The sequence below is a fragment of the Macrobrachium rosenbergii genome, chromosome 31, assembly GCF_040412425.1.
Source record: "Macrobrachium rosenbergii isolate ZJJX-2024 chromosome 31, ASM4041242v1, whole genome shotgun sequence".
NCBI classification, from domain to species: Eukaryota; Metazoa; Arthropoda; class Malacostraca; order Decapoda; family Palaemonidae; genus Macrobrachium; species Macrobrachium rosenbergii.
The window spans coordinates 33535613-33561509 of NC_089771.1; the positions used below are offsets into that span (position 1 = coordinate 33535613).

The 25897-nt window shown below is 39.2% G+C and overlaps 1 protein-coding gene across 2 annotated transcripts in view; it reads right to left on the reverse strand.

The window, feature by feature from the left end:
- The window catches only part of LOC136855532 (uncharacterized), a 189941-nt gene that overhangs the window by 4645 nt on the left and 159399 nt on the right, over positions 1-25897 (reverse strand). For both annotated transcript variants that reach the window (XM_067132656.1, XM_067132655.1), the window contains exons 2-4: positions 17210-17506; positions 15853-15961; positions 627-745 (exon numbers count right to left, since the gene is read on the reverse strand). In XM_067132656.1, coding sequence (XP_066988757.1) covers positions 627-745; positions 15853-15961; positions 17210-17361 — 380 coding nt within the window. In that variant the 5' untranslated portion in view covers positions 17362-17506. The remainder of the gene's footprint in view (positions 1-626; positions 746-15852; positions 15962-17209; positions 17507-25897) is intronic.

The following is a 25897-nucleotide window of genomic DNA, read 5'->3' on the forward strand; positions in this document are numbered from 1 at the left end:
ATTTTTTGTATATCTCAAGAAATGCAGAGGAAAAATTTTTAGTATATCTCGAGAAATGCAAAAAAAAAAAAAAAAAATCTAGCATATCTCAAGAAATGCAAAAAATATTTAGTAAAATGTTTTTAGTATATCTCAGAAATGCAAAATGCAAAATTTTTAGTATATCTCAATAAATGCAAAAAGCAAAAATTATTTAGTATATCTCAAGAAATGGAAAAAAAAATTATCTCACGAAACGCAAAAAAAAAAAAAAAAAAAATTAGTATATCTCAAGAAATGCTAAAAAATATTTAGTATATCTCAAGAAATGAAAAAAAATTAGTAATCTCAAGAAATGCAAAAGAAAAAAAATATTCAGTGTATCTTAAGAAATGCAAAAAAGAAAAAAATCAGTATATCCCAAGAAATTAAAAAAAACCAGTAAATCTCAAGAAATGCAAACCTAACCTGTAAGTCTCAAACCCAAACAACTTGCACATCTAAACTTCAATTCCACTAACAGATACAGCTACAAAAAGAGTTAAAATAACAAAAGAACATTAAAATAACAAAAGTACACAGTACACCAGTAACCCAAAACCACACGACGACCATTTCCTCATATGCAAATCGGTTAGTTACCATACCTAGGGGGCTTTTCGCTGAGTATGGAGTAGTAATCCGGCGGAAGTCCGTCCAATTTCAGGATCTGGTCATAACTCGGCGGTTTGTCCTCCGGGTCAGGTAAAGTGGGACCTCTGGAAGTCTGTTGGGGAACAAAAATGGACAGAGTTTTAATAAGAGCTGGGGTAATAATGACCGCAATGATGTAATCGTGAAAATTAGTGCATAATTAATAATAATATAATAATAATAATAATGAAAATTAGTGGGTTGTGAAGATGCATAAGTAATAATAATAATAATAATAATAATAATACAATAATAGGTAATAAAGTTTTAATAATATATAATAGTATATAAAATATATATATATATATATATATATATATATATATATATATATATATATATATATATATATATATACCCATATATATATATACACACACCCATTTATACATACATACATACATGTGTATGTGCATAATACAAGATTTAATACTGGCAAAAATCCACGTTCAAGCTAAAACAGTTCAATTCCATGCCTGCCATCAAGCACACGCATTCAACCCACATAAACACAAATCGAAGGCATATTGGCCCTCAATACTCTTTAAATTATCCTACTTATTCCATTCTCTGATATTCAACCACTCCGTTCTTCGATAATATCTCTTCTATCCCTATCTCCCCTTTCCAACCCATTCTGTCATCCAGTGTCCAGCAATGAACTTCAAAGAGGCTTATCTTTCTCTCTCTCTCTTATTATTCCCTACAACTTCTCATTCTTCTCCTTTGTTCCCTCATTACTCCTACTTTATCAATTTCCTCTCCCACATATCCTCGATTGGCATCCTCCACTTCTTCCTCTTCTTCTTCTTTCTTCGGACCTAAAGCTTTCAGTCGATTTTACACTGAATATCGTTCGTTCTCATCTTAATATCTCGCGTAATTAAAGCATTTATTTCCTTCGCTTGCCTGAAGTCACTCAGGCTAATTTCAACTTAATGTCTCCTGTAATTAAAGCCTTTATTCACTAGCGCCAATATTCCCTAACTAGTAGAGTCCATCTTTCTGCTTCTATTTTTATTTATTTTTATATTTTCATATTTTCATTTTCCTCTTCAATCATTTACTTCTTGATTACATCGAGAATACTCTATATTATACTCTACATTTTTTTTTATATCTTGCCTGCATTAATCATACATTAATTCTAACCTTCATGTACATTCTAAGTTTTATTTTGTTCTATACATTTTACCGTCTTACAAAATGTGATGAATATTTTCCAGTAATTTCTCTTTAGTTCAACGTCAATTCTCAGGTTTATTCATCTCCAAAACTTGCTGATAACTTCAAGTCAATTTCCCTTTAGAAATGAACTGCATATAGAATTTAGGCCAAAGGCCAAGCACTGGGACCTATGAGGTCATTCAGCGCTGAAACGAAAATTGACAGTAAAAGGTTTGAAAGTTGTAACAGGAGGAAAACATCTCAGTTGCACTATTAATCAGTTGTTAGGAGAGGATGGAAAATAAGATGGAAGAAAGAGAATATGAAAGGAGGTACAGTAAAAGGAACGAAAGGGGTTGCAGCAGCTAGGACCCTAAGGAAGGCCAGCTGCAAAGAACCTTAAGTAATGCCTACAGTGCACCGCATGAGGTGCACTGACGGCACTAACCCGCCTACGGAGAGAAAATTACCTTCAGGCGTCTATCCGTCTCTAGTAAAGCATGTTGCATCACAGCTCTAGAACCTCCCAAAAGACTCACTCCCCGCCCCCTTCCCAAGGACAATAACCCCCCCTTGTCCCCCAAACCACTTCTTTTGCTGGGAATATTGGCAAAATCACCTTGAGGGTTTAATTTCGCCCTCGGGATAAAAAGAGGACCTGGCGCAGTTCGGCTCCATAATCGCTTCTCGCTGTCTCTTCGAGATCACCGACAAGTAAAAAATGCGCAGATGTTTTCTGTACAGCGTATAATGCTGTATGAAACTTTCAGCCGCGGCCCATGAAACTCTTAGAAGCGGTCCCGTAAAACTTTCAGCCACGGCTAGTTGTTGGTCCGTGTTGCTGGCACTATAGCGGTGCCAGATGTACGATTATGACTAAATTTAATCTTATATAAGATAAAAACTGCTGAGGCTAGGGGGCTGCAATTTGGTATGTTTGATGATTGGAGGGTGGATGATCAACTTACCAATTTGCAGCCCTCTAGCCTCGGTAGTTTTTAAGATCTGACGGCGGACATAAAAAGTGCGGACAGAAAAAGTGCGGACGGACAGACAAAGCCATCTCAATAGTTTTCTTTTACAGAAAACTAACAAGAATATTCCTGAAATATAAATTATTTTCTCCTGTATTTTCAATGTTTAGAGAATTAAAAACAAAAGCAATATAGGAATATATGCTATCGCATCTCGCCATCTCTCCGAGGCCACCGACAATCCGTAACAAGAATATTCCTGAAACAGGTTTGCAGGAGGCGGGTGGATGTGTCATGTCTCCCGCTACCATTCCGATCCCCTCCCCCGGGGCGGACAAACAAGAAAGATCAACTCATATTTTATTATTGGTGAATAAACTGCCCCAAAGAACAGACGTCTTTGTAATGGAAAATAAACTGAAAGCATTTAAACTTCCAAAGGCTGTCTATTCCGTTTCCCAAGTGGGCGTGGCTTTTCCTGCCTGCAAGCACACAAGAGCATAAAAACACACCAGCCTTCGCTCTGTCCTTCCCAAGCACATTTATTGAGACGCAAGCAATCTTTTCTTCATTTCTTAGCGGAATATTATCTCATTTTTTTGTTTTGTTTTTTTTTTTCTTTACCTTCATTCATAGCGGAATCTTATCTCATTTTTTTATTTTTGCTTTATTTTATTTCTCTTTGCCTTCATTTATAGCAGAATATTACCTATTGCTATATATTTTTCTTTATTGTTTTATTTATATATATTCTTTGCCTTCGTTTATCTATCTGCCTGTTTATCGTTGCATATATTGTATTTATTTTTTATTGATTTTACTTATATTTTCTTTACCTTCATTTATCTATTTGCCTGTTTATCGTTCCATAGAGATCGAGGTTATCAGGTGCTGCACACTTCTCAATACCATTTCTCGCAATGGCGGTTTCCTGTGGTAAACTGATCGTCAATTGCAATTCTACAGAAAGCAGATAATCTCTACAAAATATTACTTAACTACTGTAGACATTAGTACAGTACAGTACAGCAGAAATGAAACCAGCAAATTACAGGTTTGGAAACCTGTAATTTGCCTCCTTCCATTAACACCAGTGCATCGGCAATGCATGGTTTAGAAATGCGAAATGCTTTAGCAAGCAAGACCTGCTCTTTAACTCATGCTTTAGAAATGCTTTAGCAAGACCTGCTCTTAAATCCTGCTTTAGAAATGCTTTAGCAAAGACCTGCTCTTAAACTCCTGCTTTAGAAATGCTTTAGCAAAGACCTGCTCTTAAACTCCTGCTTTAGAAATGCTTGAGCAAAGACCTGCTCGTTAACTCCTGCTTTAGAAATGCTTTAGCAAGACCTGCTCTTTACCTCACAGCTCTCCAAACAATCATACCAAGTTCCATTTTCAAGAAATGAGTAATTCTGTCCAAAATTCTAGCAGTCGAAAAAAATAAGAAGAAGAAGAAGCTGGTGTCCTCCGTCCAGCATCAGCTGACGTCATCGACCCGGAATTTTCGTTTTTGTCGGGGCCTGGAGGAGGCGAGGAGGTAGAGAAGTAGGGAGGTAAGGAGGCAGGGAGGTAGGGAAGTTTCCTCTCTGAAGGAGAGGTGAGGGCCAGAGGGCTTTGCATGCTTATCCTGGGTAGGGGGTAGAAGGCACCCCCTTCTCATGGAAGGCTCCCGAAGGTCTATGTCACTGCGCAGGCGTGGGAGGGAGGGGCAACCTTGCACAGCGACGTAGCCAGACTGAATTCACTTTTTTTTTTTTTTTTTCGATGTTACAAATTTTTTCTAGCACTTAGCGGCCATGTCCAGACTTCAATGGGCGTGAGGAAGTTTTATCATTACAGATTCAAGGGACTTTTCTCGCAACTTCAGTGTGAAGTTGGGTACCCGAGATTAGAAATATGAAATATCATCACGTTCTTGCAGGTAAATATTTTCCGTTGTCTGAAGCGCGCGCGCGAGCTCACGCACACACGCACAGAGAGAGAGAGAGAGAGAGAGAGAGAGAGAGAGAGAGAGAGAGAGAGAGAGAATTAGGAAACATCATCATATTCTCAGAGGTAAATATATCCCTCGAAGCACAAACAAACACACACACACACACAGAGAGAGAGAGAGAGAGAGAGAGAGAGAGAGAGAGAGAGAGAGAGAGAGAGAGAGAGATTAGAAATATCATCATATTCTTGCAGGTAAATACTTCCCATTACCAAAAGCACAAAGTGAGAGAGAAAGAGAGAGAGAGAGAGAGAGAGAGAGAGAGAGAGAGAGAGAGAGAGAGAGAGAGAGAGAGAGAAATCTCGGCCAACCACCCTAATCATTCTTCATCAAGCCACGTCAGCATTTTTCTTTTTTTTTCAGCTGCCTTCATCCTAGAGTAACGACGCATGGCTCTTCAACAGGAAGAAAATCAAAAAGAACAAAAGAAAAACAAATAAAAAATAAAAATAAAAGATAATCGCAAATCCGTTCAAGCACCGAAATAATAATATAATTACATCATTATACAAAAGCTTTCTGTGCGCTTGACTGGCCAAGCGGAAAAGCTAATGTCTTTAGGAGGAGGAGGAGGAGGAGGAGGAGGAGGAGGAGAGGAGGAGGAGGAGGAGGAGGAGGAGGAGGAGGAGGAATCACAAGAAAGCAGTTTTCCAGGACGCTCCAGGGAAAGTGAGTTTTCCAGACACCTGTCATTCATTCCTTCTCCCTTCCAGTTTTTTCCTCTTTCCAGTAAAAATAATCTCTGGAATCTAATTGATTTTTTACTTCGTTTATCTGACCAAAAATTCAAAGCAAAACCTCTGACTAATATTTCTGGACCAACAACACATGCAGACCATATGAATTCAAATTTGCCAAATTAATTGTAGGCATTCTGTTCTTTAATTGTCATCATTTTTTGATATTTTTACTATTATTCTCAATGTCAGGTACCGTCATTACCATTATTATAATAACTATTTTTACTACTGTTGTCAGCAACTGTGTGGATATTGCCGATTATAATTTTATCTTGTGTATCTAGATTATGTGTACTGTGTTGTCTCTACTTTGTGTACAGTATACCGTGTGTATGGCCCTGAGCTGAAATAAAAATTATTATTATTATTATTATTATTATTATTATTATTATTATTATAACACGTTCTACAAAAAGAAGTAACGGTGATGTTTTCTCTGTTGTAAAAAAGATACGTTCTCGACAAAGGACAACGAAACGGCAAGAAATCAGAGCAAAACAAAACGTGAAATAAAAACGTGAGAATCTCCCGAGGAAATAAAGAGATAACGAGTTCACGAGATAACGGCGGGAGAAGCACACGGAAAGATCGTATAATCAATCATTTTAAGGGTAATCTGCATCGTTCTTTCACAGCTGACAACACTGACCTTTCACAGCTGACAACGCTGGCAATTACTGGAACCGCAGAGGACTGTGATTTGACGCGTTGATCAGCGGTAATGTTTTCCGTGTAAACTATTTTTATGTTTTTTCATGTAAACATTGTTTTTATGTTTTTCACGTTAAACATGATTTTTCTTCTGTATTAACTAGGCTGGGGGGTGGTAGGAAATGACATGGCAAACGTGAGTAGGTTTTATTTTTCTGTAAAAGGAAATTTCTGAGATTGCTATTCGTCTGTCCGTCCGCACTTTTTCTGTCCGCCCTCAGATCTTAAAAACTACTGAGGCTAGAGGGCTGCAATCTGAATCACGATGCCCATTTACAAATAAATCAACAAAATAATAATAATAATAATAATAATAATTATTTAGTACATGAAACCTATCCATATGGAACAATCCCCCCAAAAAGACCACTGGCTTGAAATTCAAGAAGCTTCCAAACAATATTAAGGTGTTCGTTAGGAAGAAGTAAGAGGAAATAAAGGAAATAGAGAAAGAAGAAACGCCACTTGTTAAAAAAAGAAAAGATAAATTGGTGACTCATGTCTGGCTAACGAACAAAGACTGGTTCAACTGACCAGTCTTTGTTTGTTAAAACCTACGCACCAGAACAAGAATGAATTTATTTAAATAAATAACGAAAATTACAAAATGACTCGACTGTCGAAGGTCAAAAATTTCCGGAAATTCAGTCATCACTAAGAAATTCAGTTATCACTGAGAAACTCAGTCATCATTAAGAAATTCGGTTATCTTTGAGAAATTCAGTCATCAATTTGAAATTCAGTTATCAATAAGAAATTCAGTCATCATTAGGATATTCAGTCATCATTATGAAATTCAGTCATCATAAACAAATTCAGTTATCATTAAGATTCACTCATTATTAAGAAATCCAGTCATCAATGAGAAATTCACTCATCATTACGAAATCCAGTATCATTAAGAAATCCAATTATCATCGAGAAATTCAGTATCATTGAGAAATTCAGTTATCTTTGAGAAATTCATCTTTCGAGAAATTCACCATCATTAAGAAATTCACTCATCATTAAGAAATTCAGTCATCACTAAGAAATTCAATCACAATCATGCAAATCTTTGGCGGACTCAGAGACAGAACTTTGGAAACGAGCTAAACGCCGCAGAGAGACAAATCCCCAAGAACGCCATTAATTAAAACTCGTGTGACGAATCCATGTCAATATTGCTGCATAGTGAGAAGCTAGCAGAAGCCTTCTTATAAAAAGGGAGAGAGAGAGAGAGAGAGAGAGAGAGAGAGAGAGAGAGAGAGAGAGAGAGAGAGAGAGAGAGAGTCCCACCCTTGTTCCTACTACCATAGGCTCTCCGCTTGCACAGGTTGTGCTAGGTGTGACCCCCCCGGGGGTGGACCAGGATTGCCTGGGGCGAGGAGGGGCGTAAGGAGATGAAAGGACAGAAAGACGGCAATAAGAATAAACGTGGAAGGAAAAGAATAAAGGACACAAAACAGAAAGAAAGACCTAGGAATCGAATAAGGGTGACGAGAGGAAAGAATTGTCAGGGATTGAATTTGGGGGGTAGGGGGAGCTAGGATGCTGGACCTAACGTCCCCCACCCCCAACCCATGGGGGGAGGGGGTACGTGGCCCATGTATAAACAGAGACCTTGCAGCCGTTGCATGCAAGCTTCCCCAATTCGGCTTCAATTGGGGCGAGAGCGAAGCGAACAAAGAGCAGGGGGTGGGGGGGGGCGGAAGGCTGGATACGATAGGATGGCGTGATGAAAGAGAATGACATAATCCGATTTTAGAAAATGTAAGGAGGTGCGGGTTAAGAATAAAATAAAAATAAAAAGGTTAGAAAGTATAATGTAAGAATTACGATCAGATCCAAAAAGACGGTGGCAGCTCATTCAAAATGTTTACAATATTGTTCTGAACAAATGCATAGAGAGAGAGAGAGAGGAATGTGAAAATGAATGAATGATTATAAAGGAGAGAGAGAGAGAGAGAGAGGGAGAGGGGAATTTGAAAATTAATGAATGATTATATGGCATCATGAGAGAGAGAGAGAGAGAGAGAGAGAGAGAGAGAGAGAGAGAGAGAGAGAGAGAGAGAGAGAGAGAGAGAGAGAGAAGTCAAACACCTAATACATCTTACAAATGGAAAAAGGAAGGCTTTAAACAGAAGACGATAATAAATACATACTCTTACAACCATTTTAACACTATTAAATAATTACATACTCTTACAACCATTTTAACACACTCCCATTAAATAAATACAGATTTTATCCGCTAATTTATCTACAGGCAAACAACAATCTCCCAATACCACGGCTAAGATAAAACTATAAACGGATGCACCTAAGTCCAAACGGTGTAAATACTATACCTGAATAAGGACTTATGTGAATAAGATTTGGAATCTTTAAATACCACAACGCTGAAAAATCTCCCCATTCACAAATAAATATGGAAATAATATATTAATTAATCTCAGTGATCGCAAACTACTGATCAAGAAATAAAAATATTCAAGTGAGAAAAAACTATCAAATGATAAAGAAAAAACACAAAAAACATCGTCCCAAAAGGAAAGAATAAATAAAAAAACAAATAAAGAATAAAGAACAAAAACCATCTTAGCATCTTCTTGTGTTTGTATGGGACAGTTGCTGACGACTCCAGGGACTTGTGAAGGTGAAAAAAAGGGGGGGAGGGGGGAATTGACAGCAACTGCACGGAATCGTGAGACCTTGAGGGCCCCGCTAAATTTGCATATTACTTAAGGCCACGGCGAGTGTACAAGGGACAACGGCTTTTTGAGGGGGGGAAGGGGGAAAGGGGGAGTAAACACCAGTAGCTAGCTCAAATCTTCGTTGCTTATATTTATCCAAAACTGGCCGGTTCGTCTTCATATAAATGTTTGCGCGTGTCAGATAAATCAGCGGTGAGATCTCGCGTCATATTACAGTAGAAACGAAAAAAAATAATAATATATGATAAATAAATAAATAAAATTCTGCGCGCATCCATCAACAAGCAAATCTACAAAACATCGACATCATTAACCAATCAGCTTTTTGCAGAAGGACCGAGCCGCGCTTATTTAAGTCCAGATAATATCTCTGGGGCGAGAAGTTATACGCTAAAACGTGATATTTTATTTTATGTTTAAATTTCCTTTTTTTAGAGACATTCTACTACAGAGACCACTAAAGTTATCAAGAACAGACGAACCCAGAGAGAGAGAGAGAGAGAGAGAGAGAGAGAGAGAGAGAGAGAGAGAGAGAGAGAGAGAGAGAGAGAGAGAGAGAATGCCAGATTCCCTGGGAGGCGAGAATTAGCTCTTCCCCTTTTATTTAAGGGGGCTTCTACTACAAAAATTGATATTTTCTCATTTTATATCTATTCTTCCCCTTTTTTTAGGGGTCATTCTACTACAGAGACCTCAGAACCAAGAAAATGAGCAGAGAGAGAGAGAGAGAGAGATAAGCAGAGAGGAGAGAGAGAGAGAGAGAGAGAGAGATGAAGCAACAGGAACGACGTAAAAATAAGAGACAAAAAAAAAACACTTATTAGGGATAATCTTGAGAAAACGTCACGTTCTTCTTCTTCCTAAGATTAAGCACCTGGAGTCCTCCCGTGCCTGTAAGGATGGCTGACCGGCACGCAGACTCAGCACGCAGAGGGCGGTGTGTGTATATATATATATATACATATATGTGTGTATATATATATATATATATATATATATATATATATATATATATATATATAAGTTGTATAGATATATATAGCAGAGTATATATATATATATTATATATGTAAATATATATATATATGTATATATATATATATATATATATATATATATATATATATGTATATGTATATATATGTTGTATATATACACTGACTACGTCTGGTCATTGTGGATATTTCTGATAATGTGGACTGCTTGTCTGAGAAAGCTTGTAACTCTTTCTGAATAAATACTCCATTAGATACCATCCAGTTTGAATGAGGTCCTTGTAGTAATATATGTGTGTGTGTGTGTGTATATATGTATGTACATATATATAATATAATCCTTGAAGTAACAGACATAATTGCAGTTAAATGTTCTTGGATAGCCTACCCACGGTCAGAGACCACTTTGCAAAAACAGGAAACGAAGGATATAATACTGTTACATGCGCACTAAACACACACACGTATATATATATATATATATATATATATATACACACACAACTGCTTTATACGAAACAGCCTTCATTCCGCATGCGTGCTTATTCAAATGCAGGCACTCACCGCATCAGTGACCTCCAAGAACTTTCGTTTACAAAACACAAACGCGGTTTGTTACATCCCGCTTCTCCTAGAAACAAGTACAACATGCGCCGAAGTTCCCTCGGCGCAGTCGAGTTTTCTGTACAGATTAGAATCAAGGCCACCGGGAATAGATCTGTCTGTCGGTGGTCTCGGTACAATGCTGTATGAGCCTCCGCGGCCCACGAAGCTCTCAGCCGGTCGTGGTGGCCTATCCTATGTCGTTGCCAGAAGCATGATTGTGGCTAACTTTAACCTTAAATAAAATATAAACCACTGAGGGTAGAGGGCTGCAAATTGGTATGTTTGATGCTTGGATGGTGGCTGATCAACATACCACTTTGCAGCCCTCTAGCCTCGGTAGTTTTTAAGATCTGAGGATGGTCAGACAAAGCCGGCACAACAATTTTCTTTGCAGAAAACTAAAATCCTTCATAAGGGAGCCATCCTTTTAGCATTGGAAAATATCCTTCACGTACCGCTACCCAAGGCTGTCCTGCTCCCCACCCCCACAACCACTCCTTCAATCCTAAACCTGGTATCCTTCTTGCCCCCATACATAGAAATAGGACTCTCAGCAGTTCGCGCACTGTCGGGGCTATATGCCAGAGTTAGTAACTTCAGTCAAATCATACAATAAATTTAGCTTAATTTAGATATATATTTATTTACTAAAGGATTTCTTTTTTATGGCTCTGGGCTGCTGTAGGATACCGCCATCTAAAAGAGGCGACTCTTCCTTGTTCACATGAAGAGGCGTTGCGAGTTGCCAACCTCCGCGACATAAGTCATTGAGGCGTGACGTCATATTGTCAGCATGCTGCTGCGGTTGCGTTGTTTACTGATGTACGTCACAACGTTCTCTCTCTCTCTCTCTCTCTCTCTCTCTCTCTTCAATCAGCTCAGTTCTTTAAATAAGATTCTCTTCTCTTTCTCTCTCTCTCTCAGACGTCGTTTAATCAGCCTGTAGTCTTGTCTTCGTCTTCTCCTTCTTCTCTTCTTTTAAAAGTCTCTCTCTCTCTCTCTCAAATATAGCCATCGTTTGTACAATAGGGCCTCGTTTTGACATTTGTCTTCTTCTTCTTCCCTCCTTCTTTCTCTCTCTCTCTCCTCTCTCTCTCTCTCTCTCTCTCAATATAACCGTCGTTGTACAATATGGCTCGTTTGGCATCGTGTCACACGCATCCCAATGAAGAGGGGACCTTCGATTGTTCGACAAAGGCATACGACGACTCTTTTCCAACGTCTGAACAAAACCGTTACGAGGGTACAAAACACGTATGATATTTACGCAATACGAAGTCCTACTGACTATACATTACACGAAGGGGAACATAGGATGTACATGGAATTAATCCAGGGCTTATCTTCCTATCAGATAATTCAAGGTACATTATATTACCTAGACGAAAATGATGGCAGTATTTTGTATTTTCGTTTTCAAAAGAAGTTTTATTATTTGTCGTTTACTATTTGGGCATGTGGTGGTGGAAGTGCAATACAACAAAAGTGCCCAAAACATGTACCATTCATCAAAGCACTCGGACTTTCCTAACCCGGCAAAACCCACATTAGCTCCTGAGATCCTACAATAGCCATTGTCCCTTGGCAGGACTCCAGCAACATACGCAGGGGCTTCTCTCGTCCTTGGGTATGAAGAGAGAGAGAGAGAGAGAGAGAGAGAGAGAGAGAGAGAAAGAGAGAGAGAGGAGGGAGGGACAGGATACCAAAGAGGTTCTCTTCTTTGTAGGCTGCCATGCTGAAGATGCCCATGAAACTGGGCAGGAGGGGTCACCGGGGTAGGAGGGTATTACTGGGTTAGCTCCTCACAATAACAATATTAGCATCCTAACCTCCTCCCCCTTCCCCCTCCAACCCCCTTGTCTCAACTCTCCCCTCCCTCCTCCATGGGATTCTATGAGATCTCGCGGGTAGCATACCACAAGGTGAGTATCCCACGTTCAGTCCCCCACCTTTATATTTCGGGGGAGTCCTTGGCTCGATCCAAGGGCAACGCGCTCCCGAAGGACTCCGCGGTGGTTGACATTAGTGAGGAATAAATAAAGAACTTGGCCGAGACTTATAATTAAAGCTACGCCGCTTAATGGCCTGAAAAACGCGACTAAGACTTACTTGAAAAATTCGAATGACTTTAGGTTCTGCGACTTAAGCCGCTCGTTCTTAAACTTTTTATTACCACGCCCCCTCTAAGAGTTGGTCCTTCCCTCCACGCCCCCCTTGCATCTATGAGTAAAATTCCCTCCCAGATTTAGAGGAAAATGGAAAAGAAAAGAGAAAGAGAAGGGGTTTCGAGGGGAGGGAGGAGGTGAATAATCACCAAAACATGGTAAGCCCAACGAATCTAACCAGAGTAGTAGACTAGTATAGGAGATTAACGCCATGAGGCCATACATTTGCATTTTTTTATAAACTTCTGAATATCAGTTCCTTACTCTCGTTAACAGAATAACGAATATAATTAAAGAATTTTAAAATTTCCCCTAGGGCTCGCGCCTCCCCTGGAAATTGCTGACCCTCCCCCTCTGGGGGACGGCACCCCCAGGTTGAGAACCACTGACTTGGAAGATAAGTGAGTTCATAATAGGTTGTGACTAGTATCTGCAGATATTCTAAGTATGACTGACAGGACATGCACAATACGAATTATGAACTGACACCATTGCGTCACCACAGTTGCTACGATGTGTCACCGCTCCCAAAATAGTTTTTTGCTCACAATACTCGATGTTGGTCATTCATATGTTATTCATAAAACAAAACTATATTCTACAATGACAGAAACGTCTTCTTCACCAAATTAGCTATAATTATTAGTTCCTTGTATTAACAGCAGGAAAACAATAGCATATGTGACTTACATATAAATAGCGTGCAATATATTAATTAATCCTTTTAATCACAGAGTAATGACGCCATAATTATCCCTTGTTTTAATACAATGGTTTAAATGACAATGACTTGAACAAGGCCATCTTAAAACAGAACGAACATTGGTTTTACGCCAAGTGATCAATCTTACGTAACTGAATGAATGGGACGTTAATGGCTGGCACGTCATTATACATATGTATATTTTAATAATCGACTAACGTCTGCATTGCACGCAAAGCGAGCGACGGTTACCCTTTTCGACAGCCTTCCGTGGCCAAGGCAGAGCGCTTCATCAATCGCGCGTGAAAAATGAGACGAATTCCGATCTGCTCATCCAACGCGGCGGCGGAATCATGAGTTTTAAACCAGGTGGGAATGATATGATGTTGGGCCAATGGCCAAGCAGTAGTTCCTGTGGTAGAATGATTCAGCTGAAACGGAAATTGAGTAGGTTTTTGAAGGTGTAACAGGAAGGAAAACCTCAAAGCAGTTGTATATAGATCAACTGTTAGGAGAGGTTTTGAGAAGTAAGATGGAAAGAGAATATGAAAGAGGTACAGTGAAAAGAAACAGAAAGGGGTTGCAGCTAGGGCCGAAGGCGCCATAAAAACCCTGAAGTAATGCCTACTGTGATATATATATATATATATATATATATATATATATATATATATATATATATATATATATATATATATATATATATATATATATATATATATATATATATATATATATATATATATAATGTTTACAGAAACAAAAAACAAAACAAAACAGCGCGCCATCACGAAACAGCATTACGTGATACCCAAACCCTATTCATGACACTGGATATAGCCTGGGTATATACAGTAAGTCAAACCAGTTTATCCGGATTATCTTTCCTCCCACGGGGGCAGTTCAAACTGGGATTCCTCCCCTGGGGCATTTTTCGTTAAAAAGCAAGTCAGTGAGTGTTTACGGAAGGGAAAGACAAAGTTGAATAACTACCGTTAGTGCTCTGACTATCATCATGTAACCCCGTGTGCTTAGGGAGCATTCCCACTCCTAGACTACCACCTACTCTCACTCTCTCTCTCTCTCTCTCTCTCTCTCTCTCTCTCCCAACCTAAACACCTGGGAGAAGGAGAGAGAGAGGGGGGAAGGGAGAAAAGGGAGGAAGGAAAGGTCACAGAGAACGGCTGAGGCCGTTTTCCTTAACAACAAGACTTCAGTGATAAACGCGTCGGGTAACCTTCATTGGGACGCAAATAGAAAACGGGATTTCCTCAACTACTGTGACGTGACGCCTCCGAAAGAAGTCCTTCTGTCGTCGCTACACAACGCCCACTTCTTCGTCGCTGCTGACATGACAGCACGGGCGTGAGAGGGAGGGTGAAAGGATAATAATCAAGGCAGAAGAAGAAGAAGAAGAGGTTAGAGAAATAAACAACCTAAAGGAGGGAGAGAGATGCGGATAAAAGTGGGTGGATTGAATGGTACGATACGAACAAAGCGGGTGTGAGAGGGAGTGAAAGGATAATAATCAAGGAAGAAGAAGAAGAAGAGAGAGAGAGAGAGAGAGAGAGGGAGAGAGAGAGAGAGACTGAATGGTACAACCTACGAACCTTGCTCTATTGCGTAGTCCATTCAGACGCATAATAGTAGAGGGATTATCAATATGAACCGCCCATGAGAAATAAGTGAGGCGTCATCAGCCACGAGTACCATGAAAGGTGGGAGAAGAAACGCCTAAACCGACCAAACAGTACCGTGACAGAGACGCCATTATGAAATACGTAATAAGACAAGGCTTCGTTATTGCTGGGGGCGTTTACCGCAAGGATACTGAGGTAAGAACGTCAGGGCAAGGTAAGAAACGAATAACCTTGCGTTAAAATAAGAGTAAAGAGATACGAAAGGTTGAATGAAAACGTCAAGAAGAAATATAAGGTAATAAAAAACAAAACACGGACCATTCAGATCCTTGAAAAATAAAATACGAAAACATTCAAATGCTTGGAAAGCAAAGTACGAAAACATTCAAATGCTTGGAAAGCAAAGTACGAAGACATTCAAATGCTTGGAACAACAAATTACGAAAACATTCAAATGTTTGAAAAACAATATGCAAAAGAATTCAAAACTTAAAACCAAAATACGAAAACATTCAAATGTTTGAAAAACAAAATATGGAACACTCAAATATGTTTGAAAAACAAAACGCAAAAAAACATTCAAAACTTAAAACCAAAACACGAAAACACTCAAAACAAAACACGGAAACATTCAAAAGCTTAAAAAACAAAACGGGACAACATTCAAACGCTTAAAAAAAAACATTCAATTTTTTGACAAACAAAATACAAAACCATTCAAACGCCTGACAAACAAAACGCGAAGACATTCAGTTGCCTGGAAAACAAGACGGGAAAACATATTGCGTCTTACCTGCCGAAGGTGATGGGATGCGACCAAGAAAAGCACAGGCGAGGCCGGGTGTTCCTCTGGGCGAGGAGGTTCCACCTTCTTCTCCTTCACAGTCATCCAGCCAAGCCATCTGGAAGTAAAAAGATTGTTAGAGGGCGGTGCTTTAGAAACTTAGTGGCTTTAAAAATAAGATAAATTTCATTCAGAAGTAAAGCAGGGAATGTTGTGATGTCATTGTGTGGAATTTTTGAGTAAATATTAGTTAAAACATAACTTTGCAATAAGGTTTAAGATGGTATAATCTAAAGATGTAACTTGTTGAAAACAAGCGACTGTATTCTCTGTAATGTCTGTGAAAACAGACACTAACTCAACTTTAAACGACAAGAGAGAGAGAGAGAGAGAGAGAGAGAGAGAGAGAGAGAGAGATTCTTGCAAGTCAAGCAACACCAATTATTACACTTGATTTGCTCTTCGGAGTGTTGCCACCACAAAGCCCACTTCTTTCCGTCCACAGTAGGAACTTGCTCATCGTCCCTAACATTCTCCTTTACTTCTGAATGCATCGTCTGCATCATTTATCCTGTGTTGTTTTCGTCTTTCCTATAATGGCCTGTTGGTTTTTGCCCTATGAACATTCTTTAACCATTTTCCTTACACTGATTCTACCGCTTGCTTCAGTGACTTCATTCAGAGACCCCTTATACTTTCGTTGTTCTTCCAGATATTTTACCACATATTCCCAGTGACTGCCAACAGATTTTCTTTCACCTCTCATTCCCAAGGACTTTCTTCTACCTCTCATTCCCAAAGACTTTCTTTATCTCTAAGGCTTTCTTTTCCTCTCATTGCAAGGCTTTAAAGACTTTTTACCTCTCATTCCAAAGGCTTCTTTTTTCTTACTTTCTCTTATCTCACTCCCAAAGACTTTCTTTATTTTAGACTTTCTCTTACCTCTCATTCCCAAAGACTTTATTTTTATTCATTCAGAACTTCTACACCTCTCTCGTCTGAGCACTCTCTTATTCTCATCCCCAAAGACTTTCTTTTTGCCTCTCATTCCCAAAGACTTCCTTTACCTCTCATTCCCAAAGACTTTCTTTTGCCTCTCATTCCCAATTTCCTTTTATCTCTCATTCCAAAGACTTCCTTTTTACCCCTCATTCCCAAAGAGATCCCAGACCTTTTACCCTCAATACCCCCTCATTCCCAAAGACATTTTGCCTCATTCTGAGCTTCCTTTTCACCTCTCATTCCCAAAGACTTCGTCATCACCCCCGATCCCAAAAAACCCCTTTTCACCACCCACTCCAAAAGATCCCCATCTACCCTTCCTCCTCACGCCCATTCCCATTCCAACTCCCATTCCCATACTCACATGAGCGAGCAGGAGACGAAGACGACTCCGATGAAGATGCACTGTGGGATCAGGGACAGCATCATCGTCAGCCCGATGATGGTGATGCCCACGGCGATGATCTTGTTGGTCCTCCGCTGCCAGACTGCGGAGGGCACGGCCGTCTGGTGCATCCTGCCGGCGGCGGAGGAGGAAGCCGCCAGGGGCGATCCCGAAGGCACCGTGGGTGGCGGAGGGGGAGGGGGAGCCCGGGGGGGTAGCCGAGGCAGAGTCCGGGCGGTGATGGCGCTGGAGGCCGTGGTGATGGGCGGAGGCAAGCTGCGTGGGCGGGATTAGAAAAAAAAATTAATAAAAATGAAAATTAATCGTGGGGTTGTTATCAATAACTGGTCTCACAGGTAACAGAATAAAGGTAAATAACAATATTTTTATCAATAACTGGTCTCACACATAACAGAATAAAGAAAAATAACAATATTGTTACCTGCAGGACCAGAAGTTATAATAATATAAATACAACAAACTACAAAACACACACGTATATATAAATGGATTACACAAATTACAAAAAAATTACGAAAATGAATGAGACGAATGTTAATGAGTACAAACATTGATAAAATATATTCTCTCTGAAAGTTGATATATAATGAGAAAAACTCTGCTTAAGGGGGAGGGAATGAGAGAGACCAATCAGAGAGAGAGAGAGAGAGAGAGAGAGAGAGAGAGATAAGAAGAGAGAGAGCAAAGAGATAAAAAGAAAGGGGCTCAAACGTCTCGCCCAGGAAACACGCTTCAACTACCTAACGTCAATAACAACAAGAGAGTTAAAAAAAAAAAAAAAAAAAAAAGGGTGCAAACGTCTCGCCTTGCGGGAAACTTGCTTTATCTACATCTGACGTCAATGACAACAGACGCACAACAAAAGGAATATTAAACACAGCACAGAAAGCCGAACCTCATCCGGCCAGAGAGCATTTCCTACTGATAATCGTTTCCTGCTCAACACCAACGCTACGAAAAACTAAGAGGATTACAATCGTTTTGGGAGCCATGTAGGAAACTCTCTGACCATCTCTGTTTTGGAAATGGTCGTCCTCTGTCCTGCGCAGACATCAGCGTGACGCACTTCCGAGTTTCTTCGGCGCAATCGAGCTTTCTGTACAGCCGCTACAGCGGATAATCAAGGCCACCTCAAATGGAGCTATCTTTCGGTGGTCTCGGTATAATGCTGTATGAGCCACGCCCCATGGAACTTTAACCACGGCTCGGTGGTGGCCTGGCCTATATCGTTGCCAGATGAACGATTATGGCTAACTTTAACCTTAAATAAGATAAAAACTACTTTGGCTAGAGGGCTGCAACCAGTAGGTTTGATGATTGAGGTGGATGATCAACATGTCAGATTTGCAGCCCCTCTAGCCTTAGTAGTTTTTAAGATCTGGAGGGCGGGAGAGAAAAAGTGGACAGAATAAAGTGCGGACGGACAGACAAAGCCGGCACATTAGTTTTCATTTACAGAAAACTAAAAAATCAAGATTAATAAGCAATTCGTTAAGATGAGAGGCTATATAAGACATCTCATTAATCAAAAACACAAAATGTGGGCATAACATTATCAACATCTTTCACATTCTTATAATTTAACCCATAAATAACTTTATTTTAAAACTTGTTTCACATTGTTTCACGTTCTCACAACTTCACATTCTTCCAATTTAGCCCATAAGAAATTTAATTTTAAAACTTGTTTCACATTGTTTCACATGTTCTGACAACTTCACATTCTTCCATTTTTACCATCAACTAACTTCATTTTAAAACTTGTTTCATGTGAAGTTTCACTTGTTCACACAACTTCACATTCTTCCGATTTAAGCCCATAACTAACCTCATTTTAAAACCTGTTTCACATTAAGTTTCATTTCTTCTCACATTAATCATTGTGAAATTAGCATTACGACTGAATTTCACACATTATAAAAATCAATTATCATTACGGCTGAATTTCACCCATTATAAAAACCATCGACTCCCAACGCTCCCCAATGCAAAATAGAACTCTCAAGCACTCACGGCAAATCTGAAACCCGTGCATGCATACAAGAATGCAGTGCATTAAAAGCAGACTGATGAGATGCACGTGGAATGCATGGGCTTATGCCAACAGCATTCTCGTGTTCCTTCTCTCCTCTTCAGCTATTTCGATAATGACTTCTCACACCATAACTGCACTGAAGAGGCGTATCACTTACTATCAAAATAGGTCGGCAAGTGATTTTCAACGTATGTGATATCAGCGTCATTTATCAACAGTGATTATAAAAAAAATAAAAAAAAAAAAATATATATATATATATATATATATATATATATATATATATATATATATATATATATATATATATGACATCAACAACATTTATCATTAGTGATCACGATGAAACAGACACAATCTGTACGCAATATTGCCTGATAATAATAATATAAAAATTTTATACGATTATTAGAAAAATTACGTCCAATGTACAGGATTGATTTAAAAGGTAGTTATACAAAGAACTCAATAATCTCCTTTTAATATCATTATAAAAAAATGTCTAATGCACAAGAATAATTTTAAAAGGTATTTGACCAAAAACTTTATATAATAAATTATCATAAACAAGCCTAATTGCACTAGATTAAATTAAAAACTAAGCAACCACGAACTGAAAACACTTCACGCACTAAATACCATTGTATGAGTCGTACTGATAATTCAAACCTACTTCTTGACTACTGTACTAAGCAGTAAGAGAAAACTCGACATCTTCAGGCATTCTAAAGCCAAGTAGAACTGTTCTTTTTAGCCATCGTACTATACAAATGACGAGCAGAGACAGGAAATGACCTAGATAAGAGTTCCAAGCAGCGAGAAACGGTTTCAAGCAGGGAAAATGAGCGATTTGCTTGCGTGGATTTGTACAGGACGCGTGACCGGGAGGTGATAAAGGTTGATAAGATTGCGTGCGTGAATTCGTACGAGAGAGAGAGAGAGAGAGAGAGAGAGAGGCATCTTCTCCTTCTTCTTCTTCATGTCCTACAAACACACAGCAATCGATGCGGATCTCGACCAAACATCATCCGCCGACAAATTTTTGCGTCCCGGGTTCCTCCAACCAACCTCACCTTTAAGTATACGAATGCGGGAGTGTTCTCTCCGCAGAGTTTTTCAACCCGCCCCAAGATTGCATCAGGGGATTCGTGACCTTGAAATGTACTGACAAAGCCGCCGTAGACGCGTCAGTGGCAAGTCTCTCTCTCTCTCTCTCTCTCTCTCTCTCTCTCTCTCTCTCTCTCTCTCTCGTTTAAATGTTAGCTACTGATACTGGAGAAATCTAAAAATAGTTTATCTAACAACAGTTCATTCGACAGTTGTCACTCGGTGTCCACTGGGATCACCTATTCATCTCTCTCTGGCTAAGTTCCTTTGAGACTTCTCACAAAGGAACACGGATAAATGACGAGAGAGAGAGAGAGAGAGAGAGAGAGAGAGAGAGAGAGAGAGAAGCATTGCCCAACACGCACCGGTCCGAGTAGCAACTGCAAGGAAAGAAGAGAACTTCTCCTCAGTAAGGCAGTCACGTAGGCGTTTTCTCTCTCCTTCCCGTTGACGGTCCAGCCTATTTGAGCCGACTTATTTTATCTCCAATAAAAAAAAAAATAAACTAACGACCGAAATCAAGACATAAGAGCTGGGATTAAAGAAATGTCTTAGAGAAAGGCCTTACTACAGGTAAGACACAGATCTCCCAAACGTATTTAGAAGGGCTAAAAAAAATTAAATTAAAAAAAATAAAGAACCATCAAACACTGATAAATTACCTAAAGAGAAAGTCTGCTAAATAAGGGAATATAGGCCTTCGTGAGAGGTCCTGTGTGGCGTTATAATAATATTGGTGTCTTGTAAATAAAGATATTTATTATTAACATAGGAAACCGGTCTTCCAAATATAGGGTCTAATCATGAAGAAAATGGTCTCAGGTGGGCTATAAATAGGATGTCCAAAAAAACGAAATTAAAACACTGTTTTCTGAATAAGGGCCGGAATACAGGTAAAGAACGGTCTCTAATAATTACATAGGGCAAATAAAAATACATTTTCAGTAAAGGTAAAAGGATTAATAAAAAAAAATGGGCTGTCGGAATACAGGAAGGGTACATAAAATTGACACCAGGTTCCCTGACTACATACGTAATATTCTCAATAGAACTATTTTGTTCTAAGTTCACGAATGACTGGTAATTCACATTATCATTAATTTTAAAATCATTAATCCCAGACGAAAATAGGACTAACGAATCACCTTTGGTATAACAATAAAATAATTGCCTTGAGAAACTGTCTTCAGTACAGAAGAGATATCAAAGAAAACTGAAATGTAATCTCAAATTAAGTCTTATGAAAGATAAGAAGTCACTGAATGTCTCGTAGATCCATCCCCCCCACAAAAAAAAAGGGGGGGGAGAGGGAAGGGATGGAAGAGAATTACTCAAAATAGTCTCAAAAAATGTAAGAGACAGTCCTCACTCTTCAAAGGCCAGCCATACATTGACGCTCAGAGTAGAGATACTAGGGGTACCACCACAACCCGGTCACTGTCGGGGGTTACGGAGGAGAGGGGGAAGGGTTGCCACGTGGTAAAACGTCAAACCACGTGGAACTGGAAAATGCAATTCACTGCCGTTATTTCCAACATCAAGAATGAAAGAAGGAAAGTGGTCAAAAATAAAGAATGAATCGAAGAGGTGAAATCTTGGATAAAGGGATTACTGTGTTGTGTTTAGTATAGAACAGTACCTTGGCAATGTTTTTAATATGTAAATGTTATACTGATTACCAGGGTATCGTGAGAATTCTCAGTATTTTAATCAGCCTATTTGAAGCCTTAGAAGCTTAGCATCCGTATCATAATCATTCACAAATCTGGGTAAAATGAAAATGGATTCGTATAGAGTTGCCTTCGTCAATCTCTGTGAAAAGTCGTAACTATTGTTCAAGCGCTACAATCTGAACAAAAAGAACTTTAATTACAAATTGTCCAAATAAAAGTCACAAGGAATTACGAAGATAAAAAAATTATTCGAAAATGTAACTTAAAAACATTGCGAAAAGAAATTTGATATGAGTAAAACTTGAAGTTGCTTTTGGTTGTATCCTTCTCAAAGTTTATCACTGATCAGAAAACCTAATACTACTCTATATTTGATGAGATTTAAAAGACATTAATAATAAGAAGCACAATCCGGCCTCAGATCTTAAAAACTAGTGAGGCTAGAGGGCTGCAAATTGGTATGTTGATTATCCACCCTCCAATCATCAAACATAACAAATTGCAGCCCTCTAGCCTCAGTAGTTTTCATTTTATTTAAGGTTAGATTTAGCCATAATCGTGCACCTGGCAACGATATAGGCCAGGCCACCACCGGGCAGTGGTTAAAGTTTCATGAGCCGCGGCTCATACACCATTATACCGAGACCACCGAAAGATAGATCTAGTTTCGGTGGCCTTGGTTATACGATGTACAGAAAACTCGATTACGCCGATTACCAAACACACTGAGGAAACTTAATTACCACAAGCATCCCAGCTAACTGTCTCTGGTCTATTTTTGGGATGGATGGGCCACAAGAGACCCTCCAAGGTGGCAGGAGACCCTCCTCGAGGCCACAAGAGACCCTCCTCGAGGCCACAAAAGACCCTCCTCGAGGCCACCACAGCCAGGCATTTAATTCAACGTAACAGAGACAATGAGTCATGAAAAGTAATCCCCCTAAGTAGGCATGGGACACTGAGAGAGAGAGAGAGAGAGAGAGAGAGAGAGAGAGAGAGAGAGAGAGAGTCCTAAAATGGTATTGTTAATGCACAACAATACTTTGGAGAAGAGAGAGAGAGAGAGTCCTAAAATGCTATTGTTAATACATAACAATACTTTGAGAGAGAGAGAGAGAGAGAGAGAGAGAGAGAGAGAGAGAGAGAGAGAGAGAGAGGCTCAGCACCAATTCCCTCCTTGCATGAGACACAGTCATTCTTACATCACCCTCGCCCATGCCCATATGCCCTTCTGTGCCCGTCGGATGGGGTCAGTGACTCACCCAACCGCCCACACACCTCCCCCCGTCTCCCACCCCCCCGCCCAAAATCCAGCTGGTGGCCGCAACAGGAGGCGAGGTGAGAAGGAACCGACTTCCGCCCCCGAGGCATTCACATGGTTCCTTCTTAATCATATCCTTCGGGTGGGATTCTTCCTTTCCTCAGGTATGTCCTGTCGTTTGTTCCACTTTCTTGTATGTCCTCTTTCGCCTCCATTTATTGCTTCACATTCTTCTTTTATGCTGTTTAAGATTTATCAGTTTCTTTTCTAATGTTCATCCTTTCATTCACATGGTCTGACTTTACCATTCTCTAACTTTTATACTGTTTAAGATTTATCAGTTTCTTTTCTAATATTCATCCTTTCGTTCACATGCTTTTTCTTCGTCATTCCCTTTTATATCTATTTTCTAAACTTTTCTTATTCATATATCTTCTCGTTCACATATACTTTATCCTTATCTATCTTCCACCCTCTTCATTTTATCACCTCACGAATGATCACATCAATAGAGTCTGAAGAACAATGTATTTCAGTCACATCCTCAATGTACGAACTCCAAATTGCTGTACCATTGCAGAGAGAAAACTGCACATCACGTAACGTGTATTTAATGTTACCTGTACTCCATCATGTGTATTTAAAGTTATCCGTACTCCACCATTACAAAATTTACTGAAAGCAATGTATTATACACCATATGTTTTGGCTAGACGTCCACTCTTATCTACAGCCAGACAATAGATTAATAAAAAAAATCGATAACGGCCAATTTCGGTTCACAATTACGGCATGAACTGGCTTCCGGCGCAGGCTTCACAATGGAGAAACTTCATGGACCGTTAAAATGGTACCAGGGACAGAGAGAGAGAGAGAGAGAGAGAGAGAGAGAGAGAGAGAGAGAGAGAGAGAGAGAGATCTGTTCAAAAGTTGAACTGTGACGGAAGGATGGACGATCTGTTCAATTCAAAGGCTGATAAAATTAGGCTTTTGGGATTATGAAGTTGAATTTATAACTTATTTGGGAATATCTATATTTCCACATAAGATGCATTTGAGGATTTTCCAGTATTAGGAAATTTTTTTTGTTCAACTCAAAGACATAAAATTAAGCTTTTGGGATTACACGGTTAAATTCTTATCTTATTTGGGAATATCTATATTTCCTCGTAAGTTGCGTTCGATGATTTTCCAGTATTAGAATAAAAAAAAATAAATAAATAAACTGAGATTAAGTACCTAAACTCACAAAATCTCTAAGGCACAATAATGCATTCGCGAATGCAAATCTAAATACCGAGGTTAAATAAGAAAAAACAAAAAAAAAGTAAAATAGGCTTGGTCAGATCCCGGATGTGATATATTGCAGGCCAAGACTGAAAATATTATTATTATTATTATTTATTATTATTATTATTATTATTATATTCAGACGATGAACCTTAGTTACAGATGCATTAGTACAGGTCAAGACTGAAATTATTATTATTATTATTATTAATATTATTATTATTATTATTATTATTATCATTATTATTCAGAAGATGAACCCTACTGAACCCTATTCAGAGATGCATTAGTACAGGTCAAGATTGAAATTATTATTATTATTATTATTATTATTATTATATTCAGGAGATGAACCCTATTCAGAGACGCATTAAGGCCAGATACCTCCTTCCATCAACTCTGACCTAACTGAAGAAATTAGAGGACCTTCCACCTTCATCTGTAAATGACCAGGACCATCCCCCGCCTCCCGAAAGACCTAAAAACCAACCTACGAGAATTTCGTGCTGTAACCCCAGGTAGCCCACTCCTCCCTCCCCCCTCCCAGACACTCCCTCACCCTCCCTCGCCAACAGAAGCAGGTGGGTAAGCCCATCTACTCAGAGAGAGGATTTGCGAATCATGTACCACCTACGTACCACTGGATTCAGGGGAACAGGCTATATTCCCGTAATCTTATCACTGGATTCAGGGGGATAGCATAAATGCCCTTAAATCTTATCACTGGATTCAGGGGAATGAATGCCCCTAAATCTTATCACTGGATTCAGGGGAACAAATGCCCCCTTAATCTTATCACTGGATTCAAGGGGATGAATGCCCCTTAATCTTATCACTGGATTCAGGGGAACCAATGCCCCCTAAATCTTATCACTGGATTCAGGGGGATAAATGCCCCTAAATCTTATCACTGGATTCAAGGAAATAGCCTAAATGCCCCTAAATCCTATCACTGGATTCAGGGGAATAAATGCCCCTAAATCTCATCACTGGATTCAGGGGAACAAATGCCCCTAAATCTTATCACTGGATTCTGGGGAACAAATGCCCCTAAATCTAAAAAAAAAAAAGGTTAGATAAATACCAGGTATGAGTGGGGAAACCCAAAGGGGATTATTTAGGCCTAAGGTAGTTGGATGACATTAAAGATAATTATTATATTTATTTTTAACTCCCACGAGAGCTAACTCACGACGATCATATTAACCATCTGATAAAAACTGAATGAAAAAAAGTGTTGAAATTAATTCTCTGTAAATAAATAAATAAAGAGAAGGAGG